Source organism: Notamacropus eugenii, chromosome 2 (assembly GCF_028372415.1).
Source record: "Notamacropus eugenii isolate mMacEug1 chromosome 2, mMacEug1.pri_v2, whole genome shotgun sequence".
Classification (NCBI taxonomy): domain Eukaryota; kingdom Metazoa; phylum Chordata; class Mammalia; order Diprotodontia; family Macropodidae; genus Notamacropus; species Notamacropus eugenii.
Genome location: NC_092873.1, coordinates 397374465 through 397387451, shown reverse-complemented (window position 1 = coordinate 397387451; position 12987 = coordinate 397374465). Strand labels below are relative to the sequence as shown.

Genomic DNA, 12987 nt, shown 5'->3' with positions numbered 1-12987 from the left:
TGAAACTAGTGTGGCCTATGCTCTGGAAGGTTCTACCATGTTGGAAAGGTTTCATATATGGCCCTGGCAATAGGCCTGCTCTGAATTCTGAGAACCAGCCTAGCTAACTAGGAAGAGGTACATCACCAGTAGGTGGGCCAACTATTAGCAATTAAAAAGGCACAATCCATGAAGCAAAGAAAAATATGAAATGACCCTCATTTCTGTGTCTAAATGGTCCTCTGCCCAATTATGTCCCTTATATGTTTGCAGTGACAGCTGAAGAATGGCCAGAAAAGGGGCTGAGGTTACTAAGAACCACACAGTTTTAAAATCATCAATACATTTTCATTTGACCTTTGGCATTTTAAATGTGAAATCCTTGGCCACTAACCAATAGTGAACATATTGCTAGAGGAAATAAATAACATCACTCTTGCCATTTTTGGCATTTACAAAAACAGAAGAAAGAAGGAAATTTAAGTTAAAAAGGAAGGATGGCTCACAGTCGCTACTTGGATAGGCAAAGAAAGGACTTGGCAGGGTAGGTTTTACTCTGTGCCCAAAGGACACAAAACACCATTCTTTCATAGGCTAGCTGGTCATCACATACTGTAATTCTAATAATAACTACATACAAAAAGACCACTATAAAAATAATTGGTATTATGTACCAACATCAGTCGCTAAGGATGAAATAGGACCACAGCAAGGAGACCAAAAGAGCCCAGAAAGTCTCTTACTCAGCAAACATCAGAAAATGGAAATGGTTTCCAAAAGCAACATCAAGTAAAAATATTAACTAGTCTATAACATCTTACTAAGACAGACCACTGATGATTATGAGCAGTTTTGTCTCATAAAACAGAGAGAAGCAATTGAAGATAAAAACATAATCAAAGAAAATCCAGCAAGACATCCAATCTAACTAAACCAACTCAAGGATTTTAAGTTTGAAAACGGAAAGAGAATTATAAAAAGGGGAAAAACTGAAAAGATTTGCAAACTTTGTCATAACAAACTGTTATAACATTTGAATCCTAATACCATAGTTCCAGATGAGTTTATAGAGGAGTTAAAATGGTACTAACACAAAGACATGAAAAGCAGCCAGATTAGACTAAATATACAAAAGAGAGCTCTGTGCTGAAAATGAAACAATTTTGTAGGCTTTACAAGTAATACTGAAAAAATGGCAAATGAAAGAACATTAATAACAATCAAATTACAGTCTAAGTATAGAGGATTGTGATCTGTACCACTGAAGGGAATTTTTGAATCGAAGAGATCACATATTCATTTCAGTAACTAAATAGACATTATAGTTTCATATACATATGTAATATATGCATATATAATAGTTATAGATTTTATATATAATTTTAATGTCATAAGACAATTATGACCATTATTATTTTAAAATAAATTTAAACATATTAAGTAGATAAGGAAAAAGTTAAACATATTATGAGTTTATGCAAAAATAAATCATAAACTGCTTAGGAGAAATTTTGATTACAATATGATACCATTTTCCTTATTCTTTTTCATCATTATAAGATTCTAGATATTTAAAAAATGAACTAAAAATATCTCTTTACTTACCAAGACCAACACTGCTATTCTCCAGTAAATAACTAAGATGATCAAACATTGCTTTCTGATTCTGCCGACTTATACGGCAGAAATAACACAGAAAACGACAACAGTTGGCCACCATCTTAGGGAAGGTGATTTCCTACACAAAAAGCACTGATTTAGTTACGACAAAAATAATTATTGTTGTTTTTGTAAAGCTAAATACAGTGAATATTGCAGCTTCATGCAAACTACTTATGAATAAATGTCATGTCATGATACAAATATATGATTTTTAAGGTTACAGAAATACATGAGTACATGTATAATTTTTTAAAAATACAAGCATCTCACCTGGTAGTCCAGACATGTAAGAAACAGATGAATTTATATGTTTCAAAGATATTTTTAAAGAGAGAAAAACACTTTATGAAAGAAAATATAAGTTCATGATAATTAACTGTGATTAAAATTTTTATATGAAAAAATGTATCTTTTAATTTTTAATACTATTCTAACTGTTCTGTCTCCTCAAGGAATGAATGAAAAGAAATATTGATCTACAGCTTATTTATAGGTCCAAGTGAAAAGTAATTATAAAAAATTCTAGAATATCATTCACATTTTTTAGATCCCCTAGAATTTTGTGTTATGAAGTATTACTTGAAACTAAGGTATGGGGAACTCAATATTATTGGATTTTTGTAATAATCACTTGATAATGTGTTATGGTTGTTGTGTACATCTATAATTTCCCAATCAGCTAATAAAAATTCTTTAAGGGCAGGGTTATTTTAAAATCATAATCTAAACTTCTAGCATAAAGCATTATACATACTACGGACTTAATATATGTGTTCAAATGAAATGAACTGAATGGTGTTTGTCTTGTAAAAAGAGCACTTTAAAACACTTAAGATATAGTATTAATTTATCAATATTTTAAATACCTCTTCATAACATAGACACTGGAAAAGTAAAGTTATTGTTATTTAAGAGAAGGAAATGTTCATAAGATATGTTCATAAGGAAATGTTTATAAGATGTAATCATCTGATAATTCAGAATAGAAATAGTAATGGTATTCCATCATTGGATATGAAAATTTAATTTAGAGCTCACAAACTAAGTCTTAACTTTGCAGAAATTAATTTAGAAAGACCTACTTAAAAGTGCTTTCCAAGTAGTAAAATTACAATTAAGCAACTGTTTACCACACTGGCATTCCAAATGTCATCCAAAATCTATCCCTTCACCAATCCAATAAATTTGATAAACATTTATTAAGTATCTACTCTGTGCAAAGCAGAACTTTTATTCAAATTTAAAACAGGACACAATCTTGCTCAGGGAAGTTACAGTCTATTAGGGAAATAAGACAAAGATAACTATAATACACCTTAATAATAAATGATATTTTAATTACACAGGTACAAACCAAATGCTATGTGAAATTCTAGAGCTGAGGGCTTCTTGTGAGGGGTGTGTGTGCAGTGTGCATGTGAGTGGGTGTGAGTGTGAGTGTGTGTGTGTGTGTGTGTGTGTGTGTGTGTCTGTGTCTGTCTGTCTGTCTGTCTCCTAGAGGGGAGGAGGGATTAGGAGAGGCTTCATGATGGAGGTGTCATTTGAATTGGGTTGCAAAGGATGGGCAGACTAAGAAGGAAAGGCACAAAGATGGGAACAGTGCAATATGGGTTCTGGGGACAGAGAATGATCCAGTTTGATTAGAGAACAAAGTGAAAGGAAATGCGTATGATGGAGATAAGACTGAAAAAGTACAGTGGCATCAAATTGTAGGATGCTTAGAAAGGCAGATAATGAAGATGGAAACTTAATCAGTAGTCAACAGGTATCCATCCAATAAGGATTTCTGAGTGAAAAATGGTGGCATACCCAGATCATCTCTTTACCTTGGACTCGCCACCTCCAAGGACATTGACCATTACTTCCATTACAGTCTCATGCATTCCTAGTGCCCGCATCAGATTGGGATGTTGGTAAAATACTTTGTTGTTCATGATATCTCTGGAGGAATTAGGGAAGGAGGTAGGGAAGAGGAATGAAAGAGAATTTAATTTTTCAGGAAAAAATACCTGCTATTCTCTTTTATGAGTTATAAACAGCTTGAGAGTTGAGAGAAAATTATTCAGATATAAATATGCAATAATTAAGTTTTAGTATTTTAGGTCTACATATTGATATTTCCTTGACAAATGTTAAAGTTTTACTAAGTTCACAGAAATAACACAAACTTTTATTCATCTGACAAGTATATAATGGACTATTTACAATATAATTTATGAAAAATTTAACTCCAGTTACCTTTGATTCTTTAAATTTAGAACTTTTTGATAAAACTTCACTTATATAACATGTTCAACATGATAATTTACAAACTGTTTAAAAATATAATACTAAAAGTCTTGAATAACAGAATCAACTCCCTCCACTTCAACATCTATTCAGAGTGTAAATTTAGCAATAAGTCAAGGAGATTAAACATTTAGAAAAGAATAGGTCCATTCCCTAAAGCAGCTGCCATCCTGAGAGACTAAAGAGCAACTCATATTTCAATAGTATTTTTATGTTTTAAAGAAAATAACACTTTCCTCACCAAAACATAGTAAATAAGGTAATGTAAATATCTTTATGCCCCTTTAAATGATGAAGAAACTAAGACTGAGGGAGGTAAAACAGCTTACCGAGAATTGCACGGCCCAGAAATATCACAATCAATATCAGACTCCAAATTCAGTACTCTTTCTACTATACCACGCAATACTATTGTTTCTAAATACATACATTCAATGGATGTACATCATAAATATTATATTTATATTTAATTTTTCTAAAAAAAAAACCTTTAAAGGAAAACTTTTTTCAGAAGAAAATAATGAATAAAAATTAATAAAAATTATTAAGGGCTCTCAACTGGTCAGGCATGGTGTTAAGTGTCAAAGATACAAAAATGTAATAATCTCCTGCCCTCAGGAGATTACATTCTAAAGGAGACAATATTTACATATATAATTATATAGTAATTATACTGTAGTATAATCATATAGTAATTACATGTGAATATACACATATAATCACACATACATGTGTGTGTAAGTATGTATATGCACACATATATAAGCATATATAGTCATACATGCATATAGATGGATAAAATATAGATAGATCTATAATGTGTGTGTACACAAAAAGTACATAAAGTGAATATAGAGTTTTATTAGTAAGGAAGGCACTAACAACTGAAGGAATCAAGAAAATTTTCATGTAGAAGGTGACATTTAAGCAGAATTTGGAAGGAAACCAGGGATTTTGTATACATCTAAAGAAATCAAAAGAGTTCAATTTTTTTCTTGATGGTCTAGGTATTGCCTTGTAAGCGAATGTTTATTTAAAAGTGCTTTTTCTCCCAGGTGAAGTACTTTGTTGTTTGTGAAACCAACATAATTCAAATTTTAGGCAACTCATTTCTATCAAATATATTAAAAAATTACAAAATGGTGAGTTCTATACTAAGAAGTTAACTATAAGACTGAAAGTAAATAGAGTCTCTCCTAATCTTAGATAATTTTATTTTCTTATTTTAACATGTGACATTTTATCTTTTTTTCTGGAAATGGAGACAATATACATGTGATTCTCAAATTTGTTAATGGTTTACACATTTTCAATATCGACAGAGGCAGCATGGGATAGGGGATAAAGAAAATAATGGCCTTGGAGAAAAGAAGACTAGAGTTCACATCCCACCTCCGGGACATGGTATTTGATGTATCAGTAAGTCAATAAACATTTCTTTATTAATGCTCCTACTATATGTGCTAGGTGATGGGGATACAAAGAAAGGCAAAAGACAATGCCTGTTTCTCAAGAAGCTCATTCTAATGGGGGCAGGGATAGCATGTAAACAATTATGAATAATCAATCTATATATAAGATACATTGGAAATAATCAACAGAGGGAGAGCATTAGAAGCAGAGTGGATTGGAAAAGGCATCCTATAGCTAGGAGGGGGGGGGAGGAAACTAAAGTTAGGATAACAAAATACCCTTGGAAAGGCTTCACATTTGTAAATTACATATTTTTTAAGAAGTTAAGAGGCGCTATACATGGAAAGTACTGAATAACAACATACCAAAAAATCAAAATGACTATATTTTAATAGAAGGAAACACAGAAAGGAAACAGAAGGAAAAACTGGTTACTCATATGGGAGTATATTCTAAATCAGTTATCAATGGGTTTCTTGGAGCAAAAAAATAACAACTCCAACAAGCATATGGATAAACCACAAAGAGAACATATACATATAAATGGTACATGCAAGATATACAGGACATATGAAAGGTAGATCTAGATGTGAAGGCACTAACAAGTGAGTGGAAAGTCTTTCTCTTGAAGGTGGCAACTGAACTTGAGTTTTAAAGATAATCAAGTATTATAAAAGTTGGAGATTAGGAGGGAGCACGTCTCAGGCATGACGGAGAATCAATGGAAAGACAAAAGAGGTAAGAGATGAAGCAATAAGGGTAAGAAACAGTGAATAATATAGTACTGAAGAACCACAGAAAATTTATTAAGGATTACTATGTGCCAGGCACTGTAGAAAGCACTGGAGATGAGTAATATGAGAGATGCCTGGAAAGTTACAAAGGAGCTAAGCCAGGGGTAGGGAACCTACTGCTTCAAGGCCACATGTTGCCCCCCAGGTCCACATGTGTGGCCCTTTGAATCCAAACTTCACAGAACAAATACCTTTAATAAAAGATTTGTTCTGTAAAACTTGGACTCAGTCAAAAGGCTACACCCAAGGACCTAGAAGACAACAGGTGGTCTTGAGGTCACAGGTTCCCACCCTTGAGCTAGGCTATGAAAAGTCTTAAATGTTAGAGGATCATAATTGATCCTGGAAGAAACAGGGAGTTACTGGAGTTTAACAAAGAGTAATGGTGACATAACCAGACCCATATCTTGGGAAAATTACTTTGGCCTTTGTGTGAAGGATAGATCAGAATGGGGAGAAATTTCAGGCAGGAGTCCAATTCACATATCAATGTAATAAATTATGAGGTAATGAACAAAATGAACGCTATGAAAATATAAAAATCAAACTTAATCTTAGAGAAAGGTTGAGAAAATATATCTGAGCTCTCCCCCAAGCCCCTCCAAATATCTTTAAAAATGACTCTAAACAAATTCTGGAACAGGAGAACCCACAAAAAGACAGTGAAACAAAGTTCCAGTCCAAGATAACTTGTAAGGTTAGCAGGAAAGGTCTGTTGTACCAGGGTGGAATGCAGTCAAGTGCAGGCCAGACCAGCACAGACCTGGCCCTAGCAAACCAGGAGCAGGCCTCAGGGTAACTGAATCACTGGCAGCAGTGGTGGTTTCCAAGCTTCTCAGCCCACAGATGCAAAAGACGACTTAGAATGGGGTAAACTATATCATATATGAGAGGCAAGAAAAACTTTTTATAATAGAAGGGAAAAGCGGACAGGTAAGGCGGAGTAAGTGAACCTTACTCTCATCAGATTTGGCTCAAAGAGGGAATAATATACATACTCAATCGGATATAGAAATCTATCTTACCCTACAGGAAAGGTGGGGAAGGGATGTTTTGAGGAGGGATAGGGTGAAAGGAGAGAGAGAATGGAGTAAATGGTGGGGGGGTAGGATAGAGGGAAATACAGTTAGCAATAGGTAACTGTGAAAAAAAACTCTGAAAAGTTTCTTTGATAAAGGCCTCATTTCTAAAACATAAAGAGAACTGAATCACATTTATAAAAATAAGAGCCATTTCCCAACTGAAAAATGATCAAAAGATATGATCAGTTTTCAGATGAAGTAATCAAAGTTATCTATAGCCATATGAAAAACTCCAATTCACTAGTGAGAAGAGATATGCAAATTAAAACAATTCTGAGAAACTACTACATACCTATTAGATTGGCTAATAGGACAGAAAAGCAAATCACAAATATTGGAGGGGATGTGGGAAAAATGAGATATTAATGCACTCTTGGTGGAATAATTATGGAATTATGTACAAAAACATTTATACTTATTAACATATTATATAAAAATATAATAAAAATAATTTATATTTATTTTTACTGATGGCAAAGAATTAGAAATTGAGGTGATACCCATCAATTGGGGAATGGCTAAACAAGTTGTGGTATGTGATCATGATGGAGTACTACTGTGAGAAAAGAAAGGATAAACAAGAAGCTCTCAGAAAAGCTTAGAAAGCCTTGCATGGGCTGATGCAAAGTGAAATGTACTGTGTACAAAATAACAACAATATTGTCAGATGAACAGTTGTGAATGACAGCTATTCTCAGCAATACAATGATCCAAGACAATCCTGAAGGACTTATGATGAAAAATGCTCTCCATCCCCAGAGAAAGAACTGAGGGTATATGAATACAGACTGAAGTATACTTCTTTATTTTTCTTGAGGTTTTCTTTCACAATGTGATTATTATGGATATGTTTGCCATGACTACACATGTATAAACCCATACCTTCTCAATGAAGGGAGAGGTTGGGAGGTAGGAAGAGAGAGACAATTTGGAGCTCAAAGTTTGAAAAACAAATGTTAAAAACTGTTTTTACATATACCTGAGAAAAAATAAAATGCTAAAATAAAATAAATAAATTTTTAAAAAGAAAAGAAAGTGTTGAAAAGAAAAAAGAAAATACACCTCCCTTCCTTGAAAAGGTAGGAGAAAATAAATGTGGTACACCGGCTATCCTGTCAGATGCAGTCAATATGTCAATATGTTTGTTGAGTTACCTTTTCTCTTTCATTGTTAATCTTTGTAATAAGGAATGGTACGATAAGAGCAACATCCTAAGGGTCTTCTTATCTCATGCAAATAAAGCTGTGGTTTTTTTCCAAGAGGTGACAAAGCTATCCCAAGACCTTGAGTGACCCAGGGAGCTGAGGTCTAAACACCTTCCTGACAGCTTCTGATTCTACTAATTTGGCTTCTAGGTCACCCAAGGGCATAAAAAAATCTCTCTTAAATGGAGTAGAGAACCTCAAATTTTGCAGATGTCCCAAGACTTCTCCTGGAACCACAACTGCCAATGTTTAAAAAACATTAAGCACCTGCTGTGTTAAAACATTGTGACCAACTGACCAAAAGAATAACTATAAAGAAACAAAAATATTTGTCTAAGTCACATCGGAATGTCCTTACTGAATATCCTTTCTATGATATGGCTAATTAAATCTCCTTTTATTAAGAATTATGAATTATTCCAACAATAAATCTTAATTAGCAGGGTAAGAGTGTGAATTGGGCCCAGTCATTAAAAACTCCATGGCCAAAAACTTTTTTCCTTTGGGTTACTGGCTATATTTCTTGCTCAAAGATCCATCCTTAAATCCAATTCACTCTGGAGCTCATGGACTGGACAACAAGTCCCCACCCACCTAGCACAGAGTGGATATAATAACTAAATAGTAATTGTTTCTCTTTTACCCAGGAACTCTAAGGGACTTCCCCCCAGGTTTGATTTTTTTTTTTGTTGTGTTGATTAAAGGGGCCATCCCTTGAGTAACTTAAAGAAGCCTACTCATCGAATGGGTGTGTCTCACTCAAAGTGAGACTGTGCTAAGACCTAAGCCTGTAAGGGTCAGGGTCTCCCATTGCATCCTGGGCCATCTCCAGTCATTCTGATGAATATCAGGCCACTGGACCCAGATGACTCAGGAGAAGAAAGTGAGGATGGTGACCTTGCACAGCCCTCCCTCACTCAAATCTAAGTCGACTGCAAGTCATGTCATCATCTTGATGTCATGGTCCTCTCTGACAACGAAGGACAAACACAACAACAACAGGATAATTTTAGAGATATCTGTTCTTTTTTTAACTTGATATCTCATATTACATAGGCATATAACTGTAATTTAAAATGTGATGTCTCATATATCTCACATGTGTATATGCATGTATATGTAACCAAACCTTTTTCAGACATATTTCAAATAAAGATTTTTTCTTAGGCAATAGCTTCCTTGCATATTCTAACTGCTTTGGTTTTATACATGCAAAAACTTTTCACTTTCATGTAATCTAAATTACCTATTTTTATCTTTTCTGCTTGAATTTTTCCCTTCTTTGGTTAGGAACTCATTCTGTAGTCATTGGGAACATTCTCTTCTCATTTTTTGTCCTATGACCTTTAGTACTTAAGTTGTATATTTTTAATTTACCTCAAAGGAAACTTACAAATACAATGACTTCTAGAGATGCTAAGTAGAAAATAAGTATGCTACCTTGCTGCTAAAAACAAAATAAAAAATCATCAATTGTTATTAATATCATGCTTAATGGTCCTTAATATAGTTATTTGCCTATACATGCATATATGCCTGTATTACATAAAGATATGTGTGTTGTGATGTGTGTATGCCATAGAAATATGATTCTTTAAGCATGAAGACAGGTACAAGATATTTTTAAAAATTATCACAAAATCATAGAATTCTTGAATTGAAAATTATTTAAGAGGTCATGCAGCCCAACCTTCCATTCAGTGAGAATTCCTTTTTGGAATATCACTACTGACTTATTCAATCATTTTCAATCATGTCTGACTCTTTGAGATCCATTTGAGGTCTTCTTGGCAAAGACACTGTAGTAGTTTGTAATTTCCTTCTCCAGATCCTTTTACAGATGAGGAAACTGAGGCAAACAGGATTCAGAAAGATGAGTCTTCCTGACTTAGGCCTGAAACTATTCACTGAGCAACCTAGCTGTCCAGAGTTAAAAACAGTACAACCAAATACCAAACAGTATTAAATGTCAAAGTTCACAATTCTTGGTATAAGTCTTAAATAAAAGAGCATATTTAACCCCTTCCTCCACAAATGCTCAATTAGTCTTTGTTCCTAAAATTTGCTGTGAATAACAATATCATGCTAACATTCAGTAATCCAAATCACATAGTTTCAGAGATAGAAGAGATATCAAAATCTATTTAGTTCAACATGTCCCAACTCTTTTAAAAGACCTTTCCAACTACTGTCATTTTTAGTACATCCTGCCAAATGACTTTTTATTTTGTTTATACCGTATATTGGCTTAACTGCAATCATGTTATACATCTCCAGTACAATTTAAATTTTTTGAGGATAGGAATTACCCTCACATTTATAGTGGTTCTCTCAAAGCCTAGGTCTGTGCCTGGTACTTAAAGATGCTGAATCATGTTTGTTGATTAATTGGAATTAAATTTACCATTTCTGTAGTCAATGCTCCTAATTTCACTCTTTGGGGCCATCTACAACAACTCTAATCTCTCAAATTACAACTCATCAAATTCTTGAAGATATGTCTATTATGAACCTCCTAAATTTAAATAAACCACCTCTTTTCATAGATTAAACATTCTTGATTCCTCCAATCAATCCTCATGCATATAGCATGAATTCAAAGCCCTTCACTATCTTGGCTCCTCTCTTCTGGACAGCAATTATGAAACAATTCACATTTATCTACTAACTTCCATGTTGGGATTTCTTAAAGATTTAAAAAATAATAAAGCATAACGTTTTAGAAACAGCAAAAACCCAAATGCTCATGCGGCCATTTTGAAAATTTGAAATTAATGGACACCATTTGCTACTGGAATACAAGAAAGAAATTTATAGGGGGAAAAGCACTGTACAGAAGTCAGTCAATTTACCCTAATCCACGGATCATAAGCTTCTCTTCTTCTTTGCCCATCCTGACACTTAGTAGAGAACGAATTTGTCCAAGGGATGCCAACAAGTTGATGGTATCTTCCACTGAGACTCCATTTATAGTATAAGTCTTTGGTAATGCCCGAACCAAACCACCAATGCCATCATATTGGCGATGTAGTAATACAAACATGGCCCTCACCAACTCAGGGTCTTCAATGACAGACTCCTGAGCCCATCGGACCATTGTCTCAGAGATCAACTGCTGAAGGGTGGCTAGGAAAATAAAACAGGAAAAAAGAAAGAAAGAGAGAGAAAGCATAATTCATTCCTATATCCTTATCTTGTATCTGGTCTTTATTTTAGAATAAAATGACTAAGAATATTATGCATAGAAAATAGTTCATAAGAGGAACTCATAGATAACATGAATATAAATATATCTGCAAAATACTTTATTTTAGAAATATTAATAAAAATGTTGTCAGCTCCATACAACAGAAACTATGAGTAATATATATTTAGACATGTAATAATATATAACAAAAATCTTACAACTTGACATCTTTTAAAAAATTATCAACATACAGTTTATCCTCCTTTTTTGCGTGTATTATAGAAACACAATGGAGCTTTATATTATTGACTCACAACACATGTATTCTATATTCAAATATATTTATTAAAAACAGTAATGACCATTCCAAGGGGAAAATTTATAGTCCATCTTAGGGGAGGCAGTCATAATTAAGTATCTGAAACTGTTCCAAAATTGTAGTGTTTACATTTGGGTTTTCTAATTCAAAGGTATATAAATGTATTGTCTCTAGAAAAAGACTTCATATTGCCTCAAAGTTTCTTCTTGCTTTGTTTTACTTATCTTCATCCTACTAACTCTTCAATGAATATTATAAATATTAGATTTACAATTATTACCAAAGAATCAAATGTTTTTTGTTTCTTTGGGAATGTTATTATTTAACAATTTTATTAATACTTACATATACACATCTATTATTAAGTCCTACTCCAATGCCTCATTTTGACATGGTGACCCTGGCTTCTTACAGGCTATACCAGTGAAGCATTAATCCTGGCAGGTCCTATAAAGTCTTCAAGCACAGCCCTGGGAACAGACTGTGTTTCAGTTGTTTGAGTTTTAGTCTATCTAAATTTTGAGAGTCTCAATACCCAGGGGAAGCCAAATAAGCAATCACTGCTTTTGAAGGGGGTGATGTCACAGCAGCTAAAGAAACTGTCTACTAAGGCATGAAGAGTTGTAGGTACTTAACAATGCTTAAGCACTGAAGTAGAGGTATTTAGGAATGTAGTAAATATTATATTACAAATTGGCTGTCAGGATAATATTTCCTGTGATTTACTTCTATATTTGTATGCTCATCCCTTTTTAAAGTGCCTAGCAAGCAGTAAATACAATAAGCACTTAATAAATGCCTTTCAATTCATTCATAGGAATTATTAATTTGGATCTCCTAAATCGATACTTAGATGCATAACATTACATGAAAAATGATGGGAAATGGCACGTGGGAAACAGAACACAGCATAACTGTGCACATAAAATAAATTGTTATGACTTATAATGAGATGAAAGGTATGCACACATATATATTCTGGGGGGAGGGGAAGTAGGGGGGCAGCTATATGGTGCAGTGGATAGAGTGCTGGGCCCAGAGTCAGGAGGACCCAAGT

The 12987-nt window shown here is 33.7% G+C and overlaps 1 protein-coding gene across 11 annotated transcripts in view; it reads right to left on the bottom strand.

The window, feature by feature from the left end:
• Positions 1–12987, bottom strand: part of RYR2 (ryanodine receptor 2) — an 826096-nt gene that overhangs the window by 283212 nt on the left and 529897 nt on the right. For all 11 annotated transcript variants that reach the window (XM_072637850.1, XM_072637853.1, XM_072637851.1 and 8 more), the window contains 3 exons: positions 11277–11550; positions 3468–3582; positions 1585–1717 (listed from right to left, as the gene is read on the bottom strand). In XM_072637850.1, the coding sequence (XP_072493951.1) occupies positions 1585–1717; positions 3468–3582; positions 11277–11550 (522 nt within the window). The remainder of the gene's footprint in view (positions 1–1584; positions 1718–3467; positions 3583–11276; positions 11551–12987) is intronic.